This window comes from Notolepis coatsorum (genome assembly GCF_963971535.1).
Source record: "Notolepis coatsorum genome assembly, chromosome: 19".
Classification (NCBI taxonomy): domain Eukaryota; kingdom Metazoa; phylum Chordata; class Actinopteri; order Aulopiformes; family Paralepididae; genus Notolepis; species Notolepis coatsorum.
Genome location: NC_140183.1, coordinates 32,952,012 through 32,977,755, shown reverse-complemented (window position 1 = coordinate 32,977,755; position 25,744 = coordinate 32,952,012). Strand labels below are relative to the sequence as shown.

General features: G+C 42.7%; 1 protein-coding gene across 2 annotated transcripts in view; it reads right to left on the bottom strand.

The window, feature by feature from the left end:
- The window catches only part of bnipl (BCL2 interacting protein like), a 68,188-nt gene that overhangs the window by 18,983 nt on the left and 23,461 nt on the right, over positions 1-25,744 (bottom strand). Inside the window, exons 3-7 of one of the 2 annotated variants that reach the window (XM_084336949.1) lie at positions 22,723-22,793; positions 20,701-20,910; positions 11,003-11,206; positions 6,968-7,070; positions 1,678-1,809 (exon numbers count right to left, since the gene is read on the bottom strand). In XM_084336949.1, coding sequence (XP_084193075.1) covers positions 1,678-1,809; positions 6,968-7,070; positions 11,003-11,206; positions 20,701-20,910; positions 22,723-22,793 — 720 coding nt within the window. The remainder of the gene's footprint in view (positions 1-1,677; positions 1,810-6,967; positions 7,071-11,002; positions 11,207-20,700; positions 20,911-22,722; positions 22,794-25,744) is intronic. The other variant, XM_084336950.1, reaches the window with a different exon arrangement.

Below are 25,744 nucleotides of genomic sequence, written 5' to 3'. Positions count from 1 at the left end.
GTCTGACCAGTTTGTTTTGAGATGTTTGTAATTTTGTTTTTAGCGCCTTTGAGGTGCTTTGGTACCATGAGGTGCAAGCATAGTCGTAGTACCCTTGAATGAGTGCTCCTGCCAGAATCTTCAGGGTATTCTTGTTTACCAGAGAGGAGATCCGGTACAAGAATCGAGTTCGTTGGTTGACTTTTTATTTTTATTTTCCGTTTATTCTATACTTTTCTTTGTTCTTAGCTATGTGAAGCACTTTGGTTGACAAGTGTCATGTCTAAATGTGCTATATAAATAAATGTTATTGATTGATTGATTGCGCTTCCCTATGCTGACGCTGTTTGGTAAATCAGAGGCGTAACTTTTTCCTATGTTAAATAAGATACTCACCTGAACGGCGTAATTATGTTTCTTATTATTACTACAAATAACTTGTTTAGGTTTAAGGGAAATGTTTCTAGGGATAAATTAGGGATAATCCTTGTGTAAAATATATTTGTGTTTATTAAACTGTTAACACGTTGGGTGCCAACCACGTAATATTACGTGTTTGCTCGGCAGTGGTTGGGTGCCAGACACGTAATATTACGTTTTTGGATCGTTTTTATTTTATTTTAATATCCTATTCAATGCCAGGGACCCATATGTTGCCTTTAGAAGGCATACTGCGATGCAGAGGGTGCAGTACCGGCCAGATTCTCCCAGGTGGCAGTATCGAGAGTGCAGTAAACCCTGTTCCAGACCCTGTGTTACACTGAAAGGTCTCCGGGCGCAGATTTTCAGTAGAGGCAAGGCTAGAAGTTCAATCGGTCGCATCCAAACGTCTACGGGACATCCGATGCATATGTTCTGGTGGGTTATGTCGTGGGCCAAATGGACATCGGATGGAGCAGATGGCGATCCAACAACTGGAATATTATTTTTGGAATACTCCCGATCAAAGGTAAGGATCATCTGACGTCAATTCTGGCTTGATTGTGCAAGGTTTTCATACCGATCCAGCTGATCAGCGTTTTTAGCGTTCAATACGAATGCCATTATTGGTAATCAATCATCAGAAACGACCCCCCCCCCCTTTCATGCATTCATGATGAAACATAATACCTACTGTATAGATTTGATTTGGGAATACTAGCGTGTACAGGCAAGAAATGCCAACGCTTCTAGTAGAATTGACCTATATGGCTATTAATCAGCCTTTCAGGAATTACCCCAGACCGCTGTAAAACCATACTTATATTCACCACGGTATAACACGGGAATGTATGCATGGAAAAGTTCTCTTTTTTGCATCTTGACCGGAAGAAACTCACTGTCAAATGACCCTAGTATTGTATCCATGGCTATAATATAGAATATAGATTTAGCTCTACAAACAAGGTGACGCAGTCCTATCTTTTAACGCTTGGCCCAGCTACAGCGGGCTGCGTCTAATAGCTGGCACCAAAAGTGTTAATGCTTTGTTTGTTATAAAACTGTGAATCCTAGTGGGAGGGGCTACCACAGACAAAAGGGCTGCCTTGGCCCAAGGATAGTCAGTTATATTTCATACTGGCTGCGCCCACCTCCCTAGTATATAACCAGGTGAAGTGGTCACTCCCACCCTTCCGAGACTAAATTTCAAATAAAAACTTAACTACATGAATGCTGAACTCCTCCCCAACACTTATGGCTTCTGCTAGTCAGTGGTACCTTCTGTCGATGGAGGTGTAACACTGACGCAGCCACTTCATGGCGGGCATCTTGTTCCTGGGGGCCATGCCACACAGGTACACCAGGATATAGTTATCCGACACCATCAGGTCCAGCGTGCCCAAGATATACCTGTCACCATCAGGTCACAGAAACGCAAAGCATTTTATAGCACCTTTCATACAGAAAACTGCAGCTCAAAGTGCTTCACAACAGAAAGAAGACAGGCATAAAATGAGCACATAAAGTGCAGACATATAAAATCACAGTTTTTCACATTAGGATCTAACATCCCAACAGGCCAACTTGTTTATGGTTTGATTCAGTTTTAAATAGACAATAATAAAAAGAGTAAAATAAAATAGACAGTAAAATAGTGCAATACAATAGTACAATAAAATAGACATAAAATTAGCACATAAAGTGCAGACATATAAAATCAGTTTTTACAGTGCAATAAAATAGTTCTGGATTACTGTTCAACAGTTCAGTTCGTCTTTACCTTCTCTGTTTGGTATCCACAATTTAAAACCTGACAGTCTTCCCTCCTGTTTGATGCCCACTTTGACCCTTCAAACCTCCCACTTGTAGTGCTACAGTACAATCAACAGTGGAGTGTATTAAAAGGCTATGGTGAAGAGGTAAGTTTTTAGCTTATTTTTGAAAATATTAAGAGATCTAACTTCCCTAATGTCCATACTGTAGGTAGTGTGTTCCACCATCACAAGGAGTTGTTGTGTTTTTTTTTAGTGAGGAGTGAGGAGTGCATTACATTAGTCAAGTCGGCTTGAGATAAAGGCATGAATCAGCGTCTTTTTTTTTTATAAACGGCCGTACATTAGCTATGTTTCTAAGGTGGAAAAATTATGTTTTTGTCACCTTGTTGATGTGTGATTTAAAGCTTAGGTCTGAGAATATTATAACACCAAGACTTGTAACTTCGGGTTTGATCCAAGGAGTAAGTTGCCCCATATTGCTCTGTAACATTTCTCTTTTTGTTATAGGACCGACTAGTAGGATTTCAGTTTTGTCCTCATTTAATTTTAGGAAGTTGTTCATCATCCATTTGTTTATTGCTAAGAGACAGGCGGAAATGGAGTTAATAGCTGTGTGATCATTTGGTTCAGCAGAGATGTACAATTGTGTGTCATCTGCGTAACTATTAGGGGTGTAACGGTACACGGAAGCCACGGTTCGGTAAGTATGTCGGTTTTGGGCTCACGTTCGGTATGATTTCGGTACACAGGAAAACAATATTTATGATTATTATATATTTATAATTATTATTATATATAATAATTTTTTATTAAGTTATACTTAGTTCACCTAGGCTTGCTGCGTTAGTCAGTCAGTGATAACGGTGTCATTCTGTGTTCAGGAATCCACTTGAGTAAATTAATTGCCTACTGCCCCCACCCCCCACCGTTGTATAGTTTCACTTTCACTTCTAGAGTAGATTTTACTTCACGTGACTAGAGAAGAGATGCCATGTTACACAACAATGAGAGGATTTATCACTATTTTGGATTTAAACACCATAGCAGCTCGACTGGAGAGGAGCTCAAAGGACCAGTCCAGATCAGAAAAAGTACGTTTGCGTTTTTTTTTTTTCTTCTCGGATCAGCTGGAAAGTAGCGCAGAAGAAAGTTGGTGTGTGTGTGTGTTTATTTTTCACAAACCACTCCTGCGCGTGATGTAATGCTTAAATAATGTACAACGATATACCTGTCATGGTCACAGAGCAACGCAAAGCACTGTTCATAATGTACGATATACCTGTCATGGTCACAGAGCAACGCTCTATCGTTACTGAAGCATTTTGAAACTCTTTTCTGCTAATTCACCACTGCCATATGGAACAGGCTGTCATCCCCACCTGCCTGAAGAAGTCCACTATTATCCCTGTACCCAAAAAATCCAAGCCTGCTTGCCTCAACGACTACCGCCCTGTAGCTCTCACCTCCATAGCCATGAAGTGCTTTGAGAAGCTAGTAAAGGGCTACATCTGCTCCTCCCTCCCCATCAACATGGACCCCCTGCAATTTGCATACCGCCCCAACAGGTCCACGGAGGACGCCATAGCCCATGTGCTGCACACAGCAGCATCACACCTGGACAAGAGGAAGGGGAACTATGTGAGAATGCTATTCATCGACTACAGCTCGGCATTCAATACCATAGTCCCCTCCATACTCATAGCCAAGCTCAGGGACCTGGGCTTGAACTATGACCTCTGCCAGTGGGTCTTGGACTTCCTGACGGGCAGACCCCAGGTGGTGAGAGCAGGCAACTGCACCTCCTCATCCATCACCCTCAACATAGGGGCCCCCCAGGGCTGTGTTCTGAGTCCCCTCCTCTACTCCCTGTACACACACGACTGTGTGGCTCAGCGGAGTAGCAATACAATCATCAAATTTGCTGACGACACAGTGGTGGTGGGCCTGATCTCTGCCAACGACGAGAGGGCCTACCTGGAAGAGGTCAAGGTCCTGGCGGGATGGTGCCAGGAAAACAGCCTCTCCCTGAACGTCAGCAAAACAAAGGAGATGATTGTGGACTTCAGGAGGTCGGGGGTCAAGGACTACAGCCCCCTCAGCATCGACGGGGCACCGGTTGAGAGAGTCAACAGCTTTAAGTACCTCGGAGCCTACATATCCGAGGACTTGACATGGACCACACACATTGACAGTGTTGTGAAGAAGGCACGACAACGCCTCTACTTCCTCAGGCGCCTAAGAAAGTTCCAAGTCAGTCAGAAGATCCTTAAGAACTTCTACTCATGTACAATAGAGAGCATCCTGACTGGCAACATCACCTCCTGGTTTGGGAATAGCACTGCACAAGACCGAAGCAGACTATAAAGAGTGACACGTTCAGCCGAACGCACAATTGGAGGGGGGCTCCCCACCCTCCAGAACATTTACAACAAGCGGTGCAGGGGCAAGGCTAAGAGAATCATTAAAGACTCCAGTCACCCGAACAACTGCCTCTTTGAACTGCTGCGGTCAGGCAAGAGATACCGGAGTCTCAAGGCGAGCACAGAAAGACTCAGAAGAAGCTTCTATCCCCAGGCCATCAGGCTGCTAAACGAACAATGAACACTACACAACAACAACCATCAAACGCACATAGCACACACATCCACACGCACACACTCACTTTAAACAAACACACTGTAGCACCCACTCCACACACTTTATAGCACACACTCACTTTAAACAAACACACTGTAGCACCCACTCCCCACACTTTATATTTATTGATGAAGGATTGCACTACAACTCGTACACCTTACTGTAAATTGTACCTAAATTGTACCTCATCCCATTTCTGCTTGCACTATATAGTATTGTACATTAGTACACTGCATAGTATTGTATATTATATGGTAACTCAGTTACGTCTATTCTGCATCGAACATTGTACATATGTCTATACTGAACACTGTGACCTCATTTTCTACTTCTAAATTACATGCTATACTATGTTATTTGATACAATCTTGTCTAGCACAGTCTCTGGAGCGTAACAGTAAGAAGCATTTTGTATGAAAGTATTCTGTACTTCTGTATGACAACTATTAAAGAAACTTGAAACTTGAAACATATGTTACCACATGTACCCACAGCTGTAAAGGAATGTGAATCACTACCCACTTTCAAAACCACTCTCAAAGAACACCTACGGGAGACTGCAATTCGAAACTGGCCCCTGTAAATGTCCTAACCCAATAATACACGAGACCCTCTTCTTGGGACTAAGTAAGGTTTCGTCGATAATCCAATGTACAGTTAAGTTTTCAGAAAACAAGTGACACATAAGATGTTAGCAGTTGAAGCGGCAGAAAATAATTTTCAATAATAATTTAATAATTTTCAATAACTTTTAAGTAAAAGGGGAACTATCTTACTATTTCTTTCACTATTTGGGAAATTTACACAATTCCTGTGAGTCTATGGAACACATCTGTAAGTTTATTATTTTTTTTATTCATTGTTTTGTATTTCTAATCAAGTACTCTAGAGAGCAGCATTTTCTGCACTTTCAGATTCCAAGCTGTTTTTGGCTGGGCTCCGCCCATACTCGCAATGCGCTTTGAGTGACAGTCACCCACAGTCTGCACTGGCAGATAACTTTGGGGAGAGATAGAGGGACTAATTAATTTCGCTGGGGGGGGGGCATAATCCTACGGGACAATGCATTGGTAACTTGTTTCAAATGACAATATATACCCCTGTGAATATTATTACACGGATCGGAATACACGTGGGAGCGTGCGCTATGATATTTTGGTAGGTTGACGTGACGCGAGTGCTGATACAGAGAGAGCGAGAGAGAGAACGAGTGAGCAAGAGAGAGAGAGGGAGAGAGAGAGAGAGGAGAAATGCTCCGAGAGCGTGCATGTGTAAAAGTGTCAGTGACAGGGAAACTGCTTTCGCATTATTTCCACTCGCTCCGTTGTCAAGCGAATTGTTGATTGTGGGCGGTGGCTACAACCAGGGGCTGAGATATGCAGATCAGCGCCTTGCTACGTAGGATAGCGAGTCAATTCTGAATGGCTTGGTTCAGTGGGGGAGGTTCTTGTCTGAGCTGAACTGAAGAAACAGGAGTAGCTAGAGATTTCACATCTAGTCAGTGTTGGTACAACCCCACATTGCTAGAAAACAATGCAAACCACAAGAAAAGGCAATTTATAAGATAGTTCCCCTTTAAATAAAATATTCAGAAAAAAGAAGGGCGCCTTTATATTAGTTTTTTTCCTTCAGCTCTCTGCTCCATTAATTGTAAAGCTAATCAATTATATTTTGAATCCATCTATTTCTTCTGGTGTAGTTCCTAGGGTTTGGAAATCAGCACAAGTCCTTCCAGGGTGGAGATAAGAGTTATCCTAATAATTATAGACCAATATCTAGCTTTTCTTGTTTGGATACTATTTTGGAATCTATTGTAAATTGTCAACTTAAAGATTTTCTCTCCATGCATTCTATTTTCTTCTGAATTGTTGCCGATAACAAAAGGTGTTCCACAGGGGTACATTTTAGGTCCTGTGCTTTTTACTATTTATATTAATGATATTGCACTAGTACTTTTAATGAGAACTAAATTAACTTTTGGACTTTGACCATAATACTTATAATAAATGGAGCATAATTATACTATACATACATCAGTTTAGCATATATTACCAGTAGCCTATTATATGTATGATGACAATACATTTGCATCTTATCTAATGTAATCTAATCTAATCCTATGACCAACAGTTGACATGTACTAGTATCTTGCTGACCTGAACAGGTTGTCCATGACATACTCATAGTCCTCCACTGTGTTCTCAGGCAGGTAGCAGGAAGAGAACAGGATGATGGCGTTCATACCATCTCCATAGTAACCTGCAGAGCAAAACAGAAATAACAGAAGGATTTACGAGAGTGATAAAGAAATGTGGGACAAACACCTATAGACCTCATTTAGAACCACCGTGTTGCCCAAAGCAGGGCTTGAAAGATGCCCCCCCCCCCCCCCCCCCCACACTTTCTAAACAAAAGTTGGGATTAAACATAAACTTGACGTGAGGAAGTGCTCAGCGCCACAGAGACTTTATAGAAATGTGAATGGTAAAGGTACTGTAGGTTGACTAATCTAGAACATGTAGGATATACAATGCCTTGTATGTTTCACTGTAGATTGACCTCATTTAGAATGGCCTTTAAATCATGTTAATACAGTTTGGAAATGGTGTTCAAGTTTCAAGTTCAAGTTCAAATTTCTTTATTAGTTGTCAGTCATACAGAAGTACAGAATACTTTTATACAAAATGCTTCTTTCTGTTACGCTCCAGAGACTGTGCAAAAATAGATAAGTATAAAATAAGTATAGCAAGTATAAAATAGAAGTCAAGTACGTAGACAAAAGTGTTCAGTATATACATATATACAATGCTCAATGTAGAGTAGAAGTAACTGAGTTACCATACAATATACTATACAGTGCAAAGCAGAAGTGGGATGAGGTACAATTTAGGTACAATTTACAGTAAGGTGTAATGAGGTATGGGTTGTAGTGCAAATTATTTACCAATAAATATAAAGTGTGCTTAGGTGTTCTAAAGTGGTTAAAGTGGGTGCTGCAGTGAGTTGTTTGTTTAAAGTGAGTGTGTGTTCAAGTTTCTTTAATAGTTGTCATACAGAAGTACAGAATACTTTTATACAAAATGCTTCTTACTGTTACGCTCCAGAGACTGTGCTAGACAAGATAAGTATGAAATAAAATAGTATAGCATGTAAAATAGAAGTAAAAATAGAGGTCACAGTGTTCAGTATAGACATATGTACAATGTTCGATGCAGAATAGAAGTAACTGAGTTACCATACAATATACAATATACTATGCAATGTACTGATATACAATACTATATAGTGCAAAGCAGAAATGGGATGAGGTACAATTTAGGTACAATTTACAGTAAGGTGTACGAGTTGTAGTGCAAATCCTTTACCAATAAATATAAAGTGTGTTTAGGTGATCTAAAGTGTGGAGAGTGGGTGCTGCAGTGTGATGTTTGTTTAAAGTGAGTGTGTGCGTGTGGGTGTGTGTGCTGTGTGCATTTGATGGTTGTTGCATAGTGTTTATTGTTCGTTGAGCAGCCTGATGGCCTGGGGATAGAAGCTTCTTCTGAGTCTTTCTGTGCTCGCCTTAAGACTCCGGTATCGCTTGCCTGACCGCAGCAGTTCAAAGAGGCAGTTGTTCGGGTGGCTGGAGTCATTGATGATTCTCTTAGCCTTACCCCTGCACCGCTTGTTGTAAATGTTCTGGAGGGTGGGAAGCCCCCCTCCAATTGTGCGTTCGGCTGAACGTGTCACTCTTTGTAGTCTGCTACGGTCTTGTGCAGTGCTATTCCCAAACCAGGAGGTGATGTTGCCAGTCAGGATGCTCTCTATTATACATGAGTAGAAGTTCTTAAGGATCTTCTGACTGACTTGGAACTTCCTTAGGCGCCTGAGGAAGTAGAGGCGTTGTCGTGCCTTCTTCACAACACTGTCAATCTGTGTGGTCCATGTCAAGTCCTCGGATATGTGGGCTCTGAGGTACTTGAAACTCATCTCTTTTGTTTTGCTGACGTTCAGGGAGAGGCAGTTCTCCTGACACCACTGTGACAGATTCTCTACCTCTTCCAGGTAGGCCCTCTCGTCGTTGGCAGAGATCAGGCCCACCACTACTGTGTCATCAGCAAATTTGATGATTGTGTTGTTGTTCCGCTGTGCCACGCAGTCATGTGTGTACAGGGAGTAGAGGAGGGGGCTCAGAACACAGCCCTGGGGGGCCCCTATGTTGAGCGTGATGGATGAGGAGGTGCAGTTGCCTGCTCTTACCACCTGGGGTCTGCCCGTCAGGAAGTCCAAGACCTACTGGCAGAGGTCATATTTCAAGCCCAGGTCCCTGAGCTTGGCTATGAGTTTGGAGGGGACTATGGTATTGAATGCTGAGCTGTAGTCGATGAACAGCATTCTCACATAGTTCCCCTGCCTCTTGTCCAGGTGTGATGCTGCTGTGTGCAGCACATGGGCTATGGCGTCCTCTGTGGACCTGTTAGGGCGGTATGCAAATTGCAGGGGGTCCAGGTTGATGGGGAGGGAGGAACAGATGTAGCCCTTCACTAGCTTCTCAAAGCACTTCATGGCTATGGAGGTGAGAGCTACAGGGCGGTAGTCGTTGAGGCAAGCAGGCGTCGATTTTTTGGGTACAGGGATGATGGTGGACTTCTGTGTGCTGTGAGTGCATTTGATGGTTGTTACATAGTGTTATTGAATGAATGAATGAATGAAAACTTTATTTAACAGATTGCAGAATGGGTACAATACAGTACGGCTCAATACATACAATTGTTAAGGGGATGCAGACCTGAGAAAGACGTTTGTCTTGTTTCCATCAGGGTCCCCCATTTTCAATTCATATAGACATATATGACATACATGACATACAGATAGTCAGTACTGCTACATCTATACATTTATGACATACCAGATTTGCAAATACAGTACTGTTTGTGATACAGAAGGAGTCAAGAAAAGGGAGTATATACATTTGACGTAGAAACTGTACATTGGAGGTTGGGTGGGGGGGGTTGGGTACATTGGGATATTGACAACCATACTGGGTAATTTACATTGGAGGTGGTTGGGGGGGGGGGGGGGGGCGGGGGGCATACTGTATAAACAAGTAACACTGTACATTGAGGGGGGGGGGGAGGAGACACTGTACAAACAAACACAATTGTACATTGAACTATTGACAAAACCATACTAGGTAAATGACTGTACATTGGAGGGGGTTGGAATGATTGGGTTAGGATATTTATTGTTCGTTGAGCATCCTGATGGCCTGGGGATAGTGTTATATAATACTTCGTACTTCATTGTGCCATGATTTGACATAGGGAACACCTTGACGTTTGATACTGTATCTGTTCTAAATTAAACAAGATAAACCTGAATAAGAGAGTGATCACGTTTCTGACCTGTTTCCTTATAATCATTCAAGCTCTACACGCATGGAAATACTGTCGTTGCTGTAATTAAAGAGCATTTCTATCCATGTGTAGTGACTACTTTAGTGCTGTTGGAGACAGTATGCCTTCTTTGATGAGGATGTTGAATTGTCAAAGTTGAATTGAGCAAAATCTAAATACAGGTTTCCTCATTCCTATGTACGCAAACATTTAGTGTGGATTCCCTGCACAGGTTCCATTGTGATCTATGGACTGGGGAGTGAGGTTCCACTGTGATCTATAGAGCTGGGGAGTGAGGTTCTACTGTGATCTATAGACCTGGGGAGTGAGGTTCCACTGTGATCTATAGACCTGGGGAGTGAGGTTCCACTGTGATCTATAGACCTGGGGAGTGAGGTTCCACAGTGATTTATAGATCTGGGGAGTGAGGTTCTACTGTGATCTATAGACCTGGGGAGTGAGGTTCCACTGTGATCTATAGACCTGGGGAGTGAGGTTCCACTGTGATCTATAGACCTGGGGAGTGAGGTTCCACAGTGATTTATAGATCTGGGGAGTTGTGTTCCACTTTGCAGTCGCCCAGTGAAGATCAAATAGTAATTACAGCCATATAATATCATGCAGGTTCATTATCTTTGACAAAAGTAATTTGTTTACTTTTACGACCAATAAAGGTAAATGTTTTCACTTTTAGTAAAGTATTTTATATCGTAATCCATGGTAACTACAATACCCATAATCCTTGCCAATCTTTAACCAATCACAAGAGCACCGCTCCTCTGATGCTGGTAAATCCTTGTCATTGTGTTCCTATACCTCCGTGGGAGAGCACCTGCAGGTAGGGCTCCAGGACACTCATGTTGACTTGGGTCTCCTGGCCCGCGGTGCAGAACCTCCTCCAGCGCCGGCCCTTGCTGTCCACCTGGTCCAGCTCCATGGGACCCATCTCTGCATACTCTGCCACCGAGGTGCCGGACGCCCCCGCCTCCGACCCGACACGACCCAGCCGCGGGAGGTCATCTAGAGGTCACCAGAGGGTGTGAGAAGTCAGTTAACTCATCCAGCGCCAGGGGTCGCTGTCTACCTTCTGGCTAGAACGCCATCGCTTTAATCAATGGAGAGACTGCAAGATTTGCGAGTGCTTAAAATATATCTTATATTATAGCTATGGGTCTAATAACACCGTTGATTGTCAGTGAGTTGCTTCTGGTCAACATGCAAAAAACAGATTGTTTTTTCATCCATACATTTCCGTTTTATCCACTTATCACGTTGTAATTTTTCGCCTGATTACCGAATCTTCCTGATATCAACGCTAGATTATCATTATTATGTCTCCTCGTGCATACATGAAATGGCCTTCGTAGCGGGGCGCTCGCCCCCCCCCCACCGCAGCCAACGGTAAAAAGCACAACACAGTCCACACAGATAGCTTTGATCGCGGGAGAAAGAAATAACAGATCAACGCACGATTTGATATATAGTGTTCTTACCTTGTCTCTGATGTAATGCAAAAAAAAGAATCCAATTATCTGATCGCCATTCCAAATACTGCTCGGGGAGGTCCATCCCACATTGTCCGGCATTGCATATGAGGGGGGGGGGGGGGGGGGGGGGGGGCAGCATCGCAGATGTATCGTTGTAAACGCTCGTCCTGCCGGACGGCTCAGATCGGCCAAGAAAATAAACTACATCATTTCTAATGTGGTGCAATACCGGCTGGAAGGCGTAGGTGGCAGTATTTGCCCTTTTGCGAGCTCAGACCCATTCCCAATGATAACATCAGGCTGGATGGATGAAAAATTTATGGATATAGCTAAAACCCGAGTTTTCTCGTGATTGGCGCTGAACGGTTGGCGAGTTAACCCGACTTTTCTCGTAACTGGTGCAGAATTAGTTAATGGATGAAATGTATTCTGTATTCCTCATGTTCTGCTGTTACCAACAGTGGAAAGTAATGACTTGTCTCTATGCTGCATGTGTTCTAATACACGTTCAATGGCATTAACCCATTCCCTGCCACCACTTTGATCATCTTATACCATTCTCTGCCAGTACTGTAAGTCTATGGAGATGTTCACCTTCTTTGCAGGGCTATAACTTTTTAAATTGTATTGCTAAATTGACATTACTATGGCCCATTCAACATCGATTACCTATCGTTCAGGATGTAGGAACGTTTAACTTTTTCATTCACACATTCATATGAAAATACCATCTAGAGTATAAATATGTTTTTATCGTTTTCTGCAGTATTTCCCAGAACGTGAGATATAGGCACAAATGCATATATTAGATCAAATGCAGTTTGATACCGATCGACGCTATATTAAAAATGTCAACTGTACATGGTCCCAAGGGTTATGATTGATCATGCACGGGTGAACGGAGGGGGGGGGGGGGGGGGTCATTTATAATTCTGTGATAGTCGTTAGATGCTTCATGTAGTATGGGTGATATATTGATCAGAGCAGTTTGTATCGAAAATGATAAACAAAAATGCTGAAACTCACGCCAGTCTCCTCGTACCGTTGGGCGATGAGAGTGGAGCAAACAGATCCCAGTTATGTGGTGGGGATCTAGGCGATTCATTTCCGGTTTGTATATTACTAATACACGCCCAAATAATGTAGATTATTGAGTTATGGCAAAGATCCATATCCACGGTGTGTGTATTGAGTCCCGGGATGCTAAAACGAGTGGCCGGACGGAATTAGGGGACGGACCGAGCTGCAACGGGCATTTCCGGTTTGGCAACTCGCCGATCAGCCACCAGGTGGCAGTATTGAAGCGTTGCAGAGTTGTGCTGAGTCCATCAGCATCTGACAAGGCTCCGTGAGTGGAATATGAATACCATGGCGAAAATATGAAATTATGATCAGAATCACGTCGTTGTACGCCGTTATTGGCAGAATTCGCATGAACTTGAAACCCGTCGTACGACGTTATTGGCGGCAAAAGGGTTAAAGGACCATGTTAACATGAAATGCACTTACAGTCTTCTCCAGAGTCAGACAAGAAGCTAGCTAGCTGTTAGCCAAAAACACCTCTCCCAAAGTTTTAAAGGTCCCGTGTCTTGCTATTCCTTTCACTATTTGGGCAACTTTACACAATTCCTGTGAGTCTATGGAACACATCTGTAAAGTTTTTTACAAAAATATTCATTGTTTTGTATTTCTAATCAAGTACTCTAAAGCAGCATTTTTCCACTTCAAGATTTCAAGCTGTTTTGGGCTGGGCTCTGCCCATAAGCGCTTTGAGTGACAGTCACCCACAGTCTGCACTGGCAGACAGAGAGAGACAGAGAGAGACATAGAGAGACGAGATTGCGCTCGTCACCAATGCAAGATGCTGTGGTCTCGACTCCCGGAGTCAGCATTGCCTTGGCTTGGGCTGATCGTCATACTAACTCGTTTGTCTGAGTTAGGGGGAGGGAAGTCATGGGTGGGAATCTGGCGTTGTGGACAGCGACGCCTACAGGTCAGGTCTGGGTGCTTGCTCAGCGGAGGCAGGACTTGAGGAAGGCAGCGTGACCTCCCACGCGATACGCTTCACCAATGAGAGTCCTCGCTGCCAGGTGAAAAAAGAGTCACTGGCTGTCGCCGCGCGTGTCGGAGGAAGCGTGCGGATGACTTCAGGGTTCCCTTGTACCAACCAGTAGGAGAACATGCGCACAACAACCAGGCAGGGGAGGGGGGGAATTGGCACAATGATTAAATTGGGACGGGGAGAAAAATCGGAGAAAGAGAGGATAATTATTTATTTTATTTTTGACTTGTTTCAAATGTGAATATTATTGCACGGATCGGAATACGGGCGCACGCGTGGGAGCGTGCGCAATGATATTTTGAAAGTGATATGCGGGTGTTCCCGACTGCGTGTGCGTTTCCCCGAGAGAAGCTCCTGCCCCGCGCGGTCGGGAGTGTGTGTGTAAATGCTGTTTGTCTCTCTCTCACTCCCTCTCTATCTCTCTCCCTCTCTATCTCTCTCTCCCTCTCTATCTATCTCTCTCTCCCTCTATCTCTCTCTCTCCCTCTCTCTCGCTCGCTCGTTCTCTGCTGTCTCTGTCGGCACCCGCGCACGTCAACCCGTTTGAGGAAGTGTCAGTATTTCCACTCGCTCTGTTGTTGAGCGAATTGTTGATTGTGGGCGGTGACTACAACCAGTGCCTTACTCACGTCAGCAAAACAGTCAAATCAGAATGGCTTAGTTCAGTGAGGGAGGATCTCGTGAACTCGAGACTAGACTGATGAGCCAAAATGAGAATTAGAGACACAGACCCCATTGATACAAACCCCCATTGCTAAAAAAAACAATGCTAAACATTGGAAAATGCTATTTATAAGACAGGGGACCTTTAAGCTACATTTACATTTAGTCATTTAGCTGACGCTTTTATCCAAAGCGACTTACAAGTTCTGTACGACAAGCCATCAGGAAGGGCACAACTCTATCAGCTGAGCAACAATGTTCATCAAAGTGTTGAGTGCTACAGTGTAGGTTAGTTTATTAGGACAAGTGCATGACAGTACGGTTAGTTAGGGTTAGATATTCTTTTTCTTTTTTTAATTCAGATAATGGTTGAAGAAGTGAGTCTTTAGTCGACGGCAAAAGATTGGACGTGTTTCGGCTGTCCTAACTGGGGTGGGTAGTTCATTCCACCATTGTGGGGCAAGGACTGAGAATAGGCGACTTCTCTTTGATGACCCTCCCGGAGCTTGGATAGGAGTAGGTCTGAGGCGGCCAGAAGATGCAGAGCGTAGGGGTCTTGAGGGTGTGTAGTTAGAGACCATTGACCGGAGGTAGGCGGGAGCGGTTCCCTTTGCCGCACGGTATGCTAGGTCGAGGGCCTTGAAGCGGATTCATGCAGCAATGGGGAGCCAGTGCAGGTCCCTAAGAAGTGGGGTGACATGGGCCGACTTCGGTAGGTTTGAGATCAGGCGGGCCGCTGCGTTCTGAATGAGTTGAAGAGGCTTAGTGGCCGGGAGGCCAGCGAGCAGTGCGTTGCAGTAGTCGAGGCGGGAGATGACTGTTGATTGGACGAGGAGTTGGGTGACTTCTTTTGTCAGGAAGGGGCGGATCCTTCTGACGTTGCTCAGGAGGAATCGGCAGGTTCTGGTTGTCGCTGCGATGTGAGCAGAGAAGTTCAACTGGTCGTCGAGGACAACACCAAGGTTCTTGGCGGTCGGGGACGCGGTCACAGCTGCATTCTCGACTGTGATGGAAAGGTCGGTCAGGGGGGAGGATTTGGCCGGCAGGTAGAGCAATTCTGTTTTGCTTAGGTTCAGTTTGAGGTGGTTGGTCGTCATCCAGGCGGAGATGTCGGACAGACAGATCCGCTCAGAGACGTGGATATCTGAGGGAGGGAAGGAGAGGAAGAGTTGAGTATCGTCTGCATAACTATGGTAGGAGAAGCCATGAGACGTGATAATGTTACCCAGTGATTTAGTGTAGAGGGAGAAGAGAAGGGGTCCTAAAACCGAGCCCTGGGGGACACCCGTGACACTTAGTAGGAGCGGTCATTGAGGTATGATGACAGCCATGTCAGCGCAGAGCCAGCCACTCCCATTCCTGCGAGGGCCGCGAGGAGGATCTGGTGGTTGACTGTGTCGAAGGCTGCAGATAGATCTAGGAGAATCAGGACAGAGGAGAGGCCTTTCGCTTTTGGTAAGTGAAGTGCCTCTGTGACCGCAATGAGGGCTGTCTCTGTGGAGTGACCAGTCCTGAAGCCTGACTGATTAGGGTCTAGGAGGTCATTCTGTAAGAGATAAGCAGTAAGTTGGTTGGATACAGCACGTTCAAGTGTTTTAGAAAGGAAGGAGAGAAGAGAGACAGGACGGTAGTTGCCTATGACGGTAGGGTTCAGGGTTGGTTTTTTTATGAGCGGTGTGACTCTGGCTTGTTTTAGGGAGGTGGGGACCACCCCCGAGTTGAGTGAGGAGTTGATGGTTGCAGTTAGGAATGGGAGGATGTCTGGTGCTATGGTAGCATGCAGTTTGCGAAGATTCTTGGCAGAGGCCTCGATCCTATGGTGAAAGAAAGAAGCTTTGACATTAGTAATGGTTTTGGAGAATGTTAACAAGAGGTTGTGATATGTGTCGATGTCAGCAGTGAGGCGTGACTTTCTATACTTCTATACTTTCTATACTAGGCTAGCTCATCAGTATTGCCTTCCATTCATTGTGCTAAGCTAGGCTAGGATAGCTTTCTACTGAACGCACAGAGAGGAACTTGGTATCTATCCTCTTGTCTGACTCTGGAGACAGTAAGCACATTTCCTATAATGTTGGCATGTTCCTTTAAAAGCAATACATTGACATTTTTCATTTGTCTATTTATCTATTGTCACCACGCAACGTGTTATATTGTGTTTGAAAGTTACAAATGGCTTCTTAGCGTTTGCTACATGTAGTATTCCTTCATGGGAAGGAACCACCTGGTACTAATAGCCACAAGTTAACAAGCTTGGTAGTGTCTAGGAGAACACGTTGATTTGAATGAAGCAATACTAAAAGGACCTTTTAACCTGCGCCCCCAAAGTGGCCATTTTAGTTTTAGTTTTTGAGGACTGCATACTTTTTTTGCAAACCAAAATACTATACTTTATACTTATAGCACATGCATGAGCCTGGTTTCTTTTGAAAGATAACATTCTGAAGTTTATGATACAATAAAGAAAGATAACTTTTAGTGCTAATGAAATAGAGTAACATAGGTATGAACTTGAGTTGTTACTCAAGTTCTTCTGTAGTAGTTAGTAGTCCAGAAGTAGTATTTCCCCAGAAATTCATATGGATTAAAAAACTCCAAATTTCATAAACATCCGTTCAGAAATGAGTGATTAGGAGTGATTTTGGTAAACTGTGTACAAAAGAAAAGCTAATTTTTCTCAGACTTCAATTCATTCTGCGGTTTTTCTCTTCCTGTTTTCGCTCATTAGTTTATCACCTAGATCCCTGATTCGTACATCCTCAGTTGGAGTATCATTGGAAAGCCACACTCATTGGCTACAACCCTCCACAATCATTTTCGAGATCGCCAAATGATTCATCATCATTTTTATTTATTCGTACATGGAATTACCACAGTCCAACAGTACATATTCATACAATTCACCAAAAATACCATGGCCGAAAGGCATGTAACTCGAGAACCGCTGAACGGATTTTGCCATCTGAAAGGGCTATCGACAGGCAACAAATGGGGCTTCAATTCTATCTATATATTGTATTACAAAATATGCACACCCAAGCCACTAGTGGTCGCCAAAGAAATCGTCCTAAAAGGTTAAGAGGTGCCAATTAAAGGAACATGCCAACATTATGGGAAATGTGCTTACTTACTCTCCAGAGTAAGACGAGAAGATAGACAGCAATTTCCTCTCTGTGCGTTCAGTAGAAAGCTATCTGGCTGGAAGCTAGCCTAGCTTAGCACAAATGAATGGAAGCTGATACGGACTGCTAGCTGCAAGCGCATTTCCCATAATGTTGCCATGTTCCTTTAAGGTCACCCTTGGACTATGCATGCAGTCTCTCTCGCTGCTGTCTCTCTCCCTCTATCTCTCGCTGCAGTCTCTCTCCCTCTATCTCTCCCTGCAGTCTCTCTCCCTCTATCTCTCGCTGCAGTCTCTCTCCCTCTATCTCTCGCTGCAGTCTCTCTCCCTCTATCTCTTCCTGCAGTCTCTCTTGCTGCAGTCTCTCTCCCTCTATCTCTCCCTGCAGTCTCTCTCCCTCTATCTCTCCCCACAGTCTCTCTCCCTCTATCTCTCCCTGCAGTCTCTCTCCCTCTATCTCTCCCTGCAGTATCTCTCCCTCTATCTCTTCCTGCAGTCTCTCGCCCTATATCTCTCCCTGCAGTCGCTCTCCCTCTATCTCTTCCTGCAGTCTCTCTCCCTCTATCTCTCCCTGCAGTCTCTCTCCCTCTATCTCTCCCTGCAGTCTCTCTCCCTCTATCTCTTCCTGCAGTCTCTCTCCCTCAATCTCTCCCTGCAGTCTCTCTCCCTCTATCTCTCCCTGCAGTCTCTCTCCCTCTATCTCTTCCTGCAGTCTCTCTCTCTCTATCTCTCCCTCCCCCTTTAGTCAAGTCATGATGCTGCCATGCTGTATGTTTATTCTTTAGAATCTCTGCAAGTTCTATGTTTAGTCTTTAAACTCTCTGTCTATGTTTAGTCTATAGACTCCTCTCTATATTTATTATTTAGAATCTCTGCGACTCTATGTTTAGTCTTTAAACTATCTGTTATGTTTATTCTCTGCAAGTTCAATGCTTATTCTTTAGACTCTTTGTGAGCTCTATGTTTAGTCTTTAGACTCTCTGCCAGCTCTATGTTTAGTCTTTAGACTCTCTGCCAGCTCTATGTTTATCCTTTAGACTCTTTGTGAGCTCTATGTTTATTCTTTACTCTTTGTGAGCTCTATGTTTAGTCTTTAGACTCTTTGTGAGCTCTATGTTTAGTCTTTAGACTATCTGCCAGCTCTATGTTTATCCTTTAGACTCTTTGTGAGCTCTATGTTTATTCTTTACTCTTTGTGAGCTCTATGTTTAGTCTTTAGACTCTTTGTGAGCTCTATGTTTAGTCTTCGACTCTCAAAACAAAAAGATGGGTCACACAAGGCTGTCAGAACTGAAACAATCATTCAATTCACATGTTCTCATTTGCATGGGCAGTTGCCACACCCACATTCAGGCCAGTATCACTCAGCAGCAGCCTGCCCACCACAGGTGATGTGTGTGTGCTGTGTAGAGCAGCACAGTGGCCTAACCAGTTTTAATACGGCCACCCGTGATGTCATCTGGGACATTGAATCCTTGTGTTGTGTTAATTACAGAAATTATGAGGTAGCAGTCCCTATAAGACATGGTATTGCTATTCTTTCATCTACATTTTTAGTGGTGTTCATAATCACTGTTCCCTTGTTTCAACAAGCACTGGGGACATAAATACAACTGTTTTACCATCTCAGAGTCCCATAGGTTTCTATGTAGAACAGTAAAAACTAAAGATAAAAAGACAGAGATCCCGAGAGAGAGAGAGAGAGAGAGAGAGAGAGAGAGAGAGAGGAGAGAGAGAAAAGACACTTTGGAGCTCTGTTCCCCCCAGAACCTGAGAGAGAGAGAGCAGGCACTATGGACCTCTGTTCCCTCCTATATCCAGTGATGGGCAGTAGCTTGCTACAAGTAGCGACGCTACATAGCTTAACTACAATTCTCAGTAGCGTGCTGGTAGCTTGCTACTTTTTAACCAGGGTAGCAGTCTCTGTAGCGGAGTTATTTATAGAACGAAGTAGTAACGTAGCGACGAGAAACGTTACACGCTACTTCAGAGAGAAACAGTTTAGACTAGAATATCTGCGAGGAGAAAAAAAAATCCCCGTAAAAAACCCACTATGATTGGTTGGTTGGTTTAGATATGAGTGACGACTTCACGATTGGGTATGGTAGGCCAAAACGTTATGGGTAGGCCAATCAGAGGCAGGATAGGGCGGGACTCCAGCCGCAAAGCAGGAAGTGAAAATCAAAACAGACGTATTGAATGAATGCAATTTAACGGATTACATGAACAAGAACGACTCTGCGCGAAATGGCAGAGGGGTTCGATGGCATTGATGAAGATGATGATGTCAATAACAACAATGACTCTCCATGGCCCTATCTGGGACACATTTATGAGTTTGACTGAAAAAACGGCTAAAACTATGCTGCTCTCAACTTGAAGACACATTCAGGTGAGCTGATGAAAATCAACTGTTCCCAAACAGCACACAAGTCAGTACACTTTGTCAACAGCTTTAACTAAGATAGCTGCTATCATGATGTTTCACTGTAGGCAGAAAATGAACAATATTATTGGGGTGGAGAAAAGAAAAAAGAGGGAAAAGCAGTGGTTCTCAACCTGTGGGACAGGACCCCCAGGGGCGGTCCCCACATGATTTTGGCTTGGGGCCATGGAATGTTTTGTGAGTTACATATTTAAATACATTTGGTCATTTAGCTGACACTTTCATTGAAAGCAACTTACAAATTGTGTACAACAAGTCAGTAGGAGTGGTACATATCTAGCAGCCAAGGATAAGTAGTATTGTTTGTCAGTGTCAAGCTTGAGTGTTATACTCTGAGTACATACTGTAGTAGTATAGACATGGTAGCATAATACTTGTAAAATGAAGTAAAACAATTCAGATATTGAAGAAGTGTGTAATACAAGTTCATGTTAAAAGGATGACACAAAAAGCCAGACCGAGGGCTTGTTTCAGTTTTATAATAAACAATCAAACTGAGAATTTTTTTCTGCCTATTTGTTTGGTGGAAACTTGGTCACGAAGTAAAAAAAAAAAGTAGTGCCGATGTAGCTAGCTATTTTTGTCATGTTCTTGTAGTGTAGCTTGCTACATTTCTCTGGGGATAGCTTCCATTGTAGTTGAGCTATATTTAATCGAGAGTAACTTGTAGTGTAGCTTGCTACATTTTCCAAGTAGCTTGCCCATCACTGCCTATATCCCATCCTATATCCTCACCCTCCCACTCCAGGTCGTGCATGCTGGTGCAGGACTCGCTCTCGGACGGCGTCTCCAGAGCCTCCAGGTTGATGTCGAGCGACGGCGTGTCGACGGAGACCTTGCTGGGGTCCAGGGAGTCCGTGTGGCTCAGGGTCACGCTGAGGGTGGGGGCCACCAGACGCTTCTTTGTCCCCGCCATCCCAGAGAGGGCCAGGCTGGTTGGAGGCACTGAGGGGGAAGGAAGGTACAAGTACACTATGAGAGGGCCAAGCTGGTCAAAGGCACAAGTACACTATGGGCGCTTTCACACCGGCAGGGCTTTGGTTCAAGCTCCGCCTCCGTTCTGGAGCCTCTGAACCTTGGTGCTTTCTGGCGAACCAGCCCGCGCTTACAGCTATTTAAGTAGAACCAACGTCTCCGTCATCAATGAGGGGCGTTACTCAGGCAGAAGTAAACACAACCATTATGAACATGACGGTGGCGAAATGTGACGTATATAAAACAGCTTGGGAGGTTCGGCATTGCACCATGCTGATCCACTCAACAGGTAGCAATCTCAAGATGAGATCCGATTAAAATGTATCATTATACAGCACAAGTACAATACACCATCCAACCAGAGTGGATAAAGAAATGCTCCAGAAATAAAGAAATGCATAAATGAATTTGTGTAACCGAGAGATTTGAACCTGGGACCATAGGAACCACAGGCAGCTGCACTAACCAGTTGAGCTAAAGCATACAACGTTAACTGCAACTGACTAATCCATAGTTTACACTTGTCAAGAGACAATTGCGCAGTCGTTCAATATTGGCATTAATAAATCAGATGTCATGCTAAGTCATTAGAATAATAGAAGCCTACTTTGCTGGAACGACTAATTTAGAACGTATACAGTGTGTGCGTGTGTGTTTGTGTGTGTGCTTGCGCGCTAAAGTACTCAACCTCTAACGTCTTTAACTATGAATGAATACAACACTAACTCACCATCTGTAGATAATAAAGTACTCAACCTCTACTGTATTTAACTATGAATAAACACAACACTCTAACTCACCATCTTTAGATAATAAAGTACTCAACCTCTACCGTCTTTAACTATGAATGAACACAATACTGTAACTCACCATCTTTAGATAATGAAGTACTCAACCTCTACTGTCTCAAAAGGCTCACTAAGCCTTTCTCCACGCATATTCATTTCTGGAGCATTTATCTATCCACTCTGGTTGGATGGTGTATTAGTCTTGTGCTGTATAATAAACAATACATTGGAATCTAATCTCATTTTGAGATCAGTCGCAAATCGCTTCCTGTTGAATGGATCGATTGAGTGATGATGATGAAGACACGCTGTGTTATTGGCACTATGCCCAGTTCATAGGCTATAAGTACAAGAGCGAATACTGAGGAATATGATGATATCTGTCCGCCATCTGGATATTAAGTTCTTGGCCCTTTCACTACCACACTACAAATGGCTAACCTTTCACTACCACACTACATAAAGGGTTAACCCTTTGTAGTGTGGTAGTGAACGGTTAACCTTCTGTAGTGTGGTAGTGAAAGGGTTAAATACCCCATGAAACAGCAACTCATTCTATTCCACGGTTTCACATCTTTTGTTTTTATGAAACAGGACTTAAAGGGCAATGTCACAGATTTTAAGAATTAACAAGAATGTTCTTCCTGTGGTATTCATTCCCATTTTAATAGCAGCAGATACTTAGTTTGAAGGTTAACCGAAGACCAAAGCCTTCACTCCATTATTGAAGAGCAATAGGAAGAAAGTTGTATGGTGAGAGGGAGCAGCCAAGTGGGATAATAATAATAATTATTATTGGATAGAATTTTGTATGTACGTCCCTAGCTGCAGAAAGGGTCTGCAACAAATATAGCTCTTTTCAAAGAATATAATGGAATTTTTTTATTTAAATACAAGAAAATGTATTATACACAAAGTATAATACATATAGGGGATGAGGTATGTAAATGTACATGATATGTAAAGAGCAGTATACAGTGTATTTGAGTATCACCTGGCTTGTCTTCATTGGTGGCTTGACTCTCTTGTCCATCATCTGGACTGTGAGTGTCTTCAGGCAGAGGTCTGGAACAAACATAAATTGATAATTTGACCTAAAGAAGATCTAAAAAATATATATTGTATTTGTATCTTGTGTATCTTAAAAGCACACACTGTATCCCATGGTGCATTGGTTTAGTCTGTCAACGAATCAGAGGCCATGCTGCTTGTTGCTGGGCAGATCGATATGGACTTGGATAATAGAGTCACATGAGACTCATCTAATTAGCTTTAGTCTGCATGCAACCCAACAACCCAAATAATGAGTAGAACAACTAAATAGTAGGGATGCTCGATATTGGCTTTTTTACAGATACCGATATACCAATATTGTCCAACTCTTAATTTCCAATACCGATATCAACCGATACCGATATATGCAGGGTCCCCACATATCTCTTGTTGTGGAATTAACACAACATTATGCATACTTTTGACAATAAATAAAATCAGAATTTGTTCTTACTTACTTGCCTGGGTAAATAAAGGTTATAGAAATGTAAAAATACCTGTTAATCTGTAGACCGTTTTCGCCTAAAGGTACATGCCTAAGTAAATGGAAGATTTCTCCACTTCTGCAAGGTCAATTTGCATGTTCTTGGTATCTAGGAACATCTGGGGACCTGGGGGTATGTGTTTCCAGTGTCAGAAATATTGTGTCTGTTACTAGGCTGAGTAAATTGTAATGAATAAATTAATTATGATTAATTATGATTTATGATTTTGATGATAATTATCAAAAATTGATACGGTTTAGAGAAAATGCTGACTGAGCTCATTCACCACCTTATTGAGATCATGTGTACAAAAAATCGAATGAAAATGAACCATGGGAAGATGATTAAACAGAAGGATTTGTAGATACAGTAATTAATGATAATCGACTTTAATTATAAATTCATATTTGACCTTGAACTTGACCTTGACCTTATTATGGCCAAATCATAAATCTATGGATAGGGAAAATGCTCCTCTTTCCAATGGCAGGGTTGAATCTGGATTTAGTCATTTTCTGCGGTTTTTACGATAATTAGCATTTCCCGATAAATTTGTATTTCCGATAAAACATATAAAACATCGGTAAAAATGAAAATATACACTTTGACTACTGTTTTTGATAGGGTTATGGTCTTTACTCTTGGCTACAAAAAAAATTAAAAATATTTAAAAACATTGACCTCTTAACATCCAAGGGCCCACACATCGGGTGTGCATTTCTTTTAATACAATAGAATTAAAGCCCTATTTGTTGCCTGTCGATTGCCCTTTCAGGTGACAAAATCCGTTCAGCGGTTCTCGAGTTACATGCCGATATGTGAGGCGTGCCCCAAAGTACGCAAAAGTACACATTACCACCCCCGACTCCCGGGGCTCTAGCTCCGTCAATCATTTGGCGATCTCGAAAATCTTTACACAGGGTTGTAGCCAATGAGTGTGGCTTTCCAATGATACCCCATGATATGATAATTGGGGATCTAATACGGTCTCTATTGATCGATTTATGATAAAGAAAAGCAGGGTCCCCCCTATAGGGGGACCTTAAGGCCAGATACCGATATTTTCCGATATCACATTTTAATGCCGATATCGGCCGATAATATCGGTAGGCCGATAATATCGGACATCCCTACTAAATAGCATAATACATAATCTGTAGATTCTCCTTTGTGCATTTGGTGTTTGTAATGATGTATAATGTGGATACTGGATAGTAATTGTTATTCCATTTATATCATAGAATCATATGTTTTACACATTAGGTGTACAAATAATAATAATACATTATAATAATTAAACTAAATCGGCGGCTGGGTGGCGCAGCGGACTAAGCGCTCGTCACCAACACGTGAGACATTGGTATCGAATCCGGCTGTCAGCGTTGCCTCCGGCTTGGCCGGCCGTCATACTGGCTCAATTGGATCAAAAGTGGATAAAAAAAAAGAATTAAACTACCAATTGAATTGTATTGGCACATAGAAAATACATGACAATAAAGGTGCAACATTCTGGTATCCCTCCTTCCATTTGATATTCAACCCAAGACAAGCAGGAGGGCCACTGACCTTGACCTTGAGGGCAACTGAATTTGGCAAAGGTATAGTAACTATGGGATAACTAACTTTTTGGACAAAAAACAAATAGACTTATCTTGAAAAATGTAAATTATACATGATGGAAAGTTATGTGTCGAACAGTTTGACCTGATGAATGTCTAAGGACAGAAACATTGTTTCATAGAGTGATTGTAATTTAACCCTTCGCACTGAAGAACCATATGTCGGTTTTGAAATGTTCTGGACAGCCCATGTATTTGCAGTTGTAAAGTCAATCGAAATCAGTTGGAGTGTGAATGTGATATAACAAGAAACTACTCAACCTCTACTGTCTTTAACTATGAATGAACACAACACTCTAACTCACCATCTTTAGATAATAAAGTACTCAAACTCTACTGTATTTAACTATGAATGAACACAACACTCTAACTTACCATCTTTAGATAATAAAGTACTCAACCTCTACCTTTACTGTCTTTAACTATGAATGAACACAACACTCTAACTTACCATCTTTAGATAATTAAGTACTCAGCCTCTACTGTCTTTAACTATGAATGAACACAACACTATAACGAGCAGCGGAGGCATGACCTAGGCATGATCTAATTCGTATAACACATGACTTCAAGTGATGTAATGTCTTTTATACAATGGCCGAATTCACCCAACCATATTGCTATAGAATAAACACACAGTAATTGAAGCATAATGGAGATTTATTCACAAAACCATCAGCAGAAAAAGTAGGCCCAAAAAAATAAAAAAAAAGTTGCCTCCGTGTCTAGAAGCAGAGGGAGGTTGCTTCAAAGCATGCCATCTAACAACAAACTTCATATAAATCCTGCGATGTATTATTGTTTTGACAATGGGTCATGACAAACCAATTACATAATCCAACATTGTGTAAACAACTAA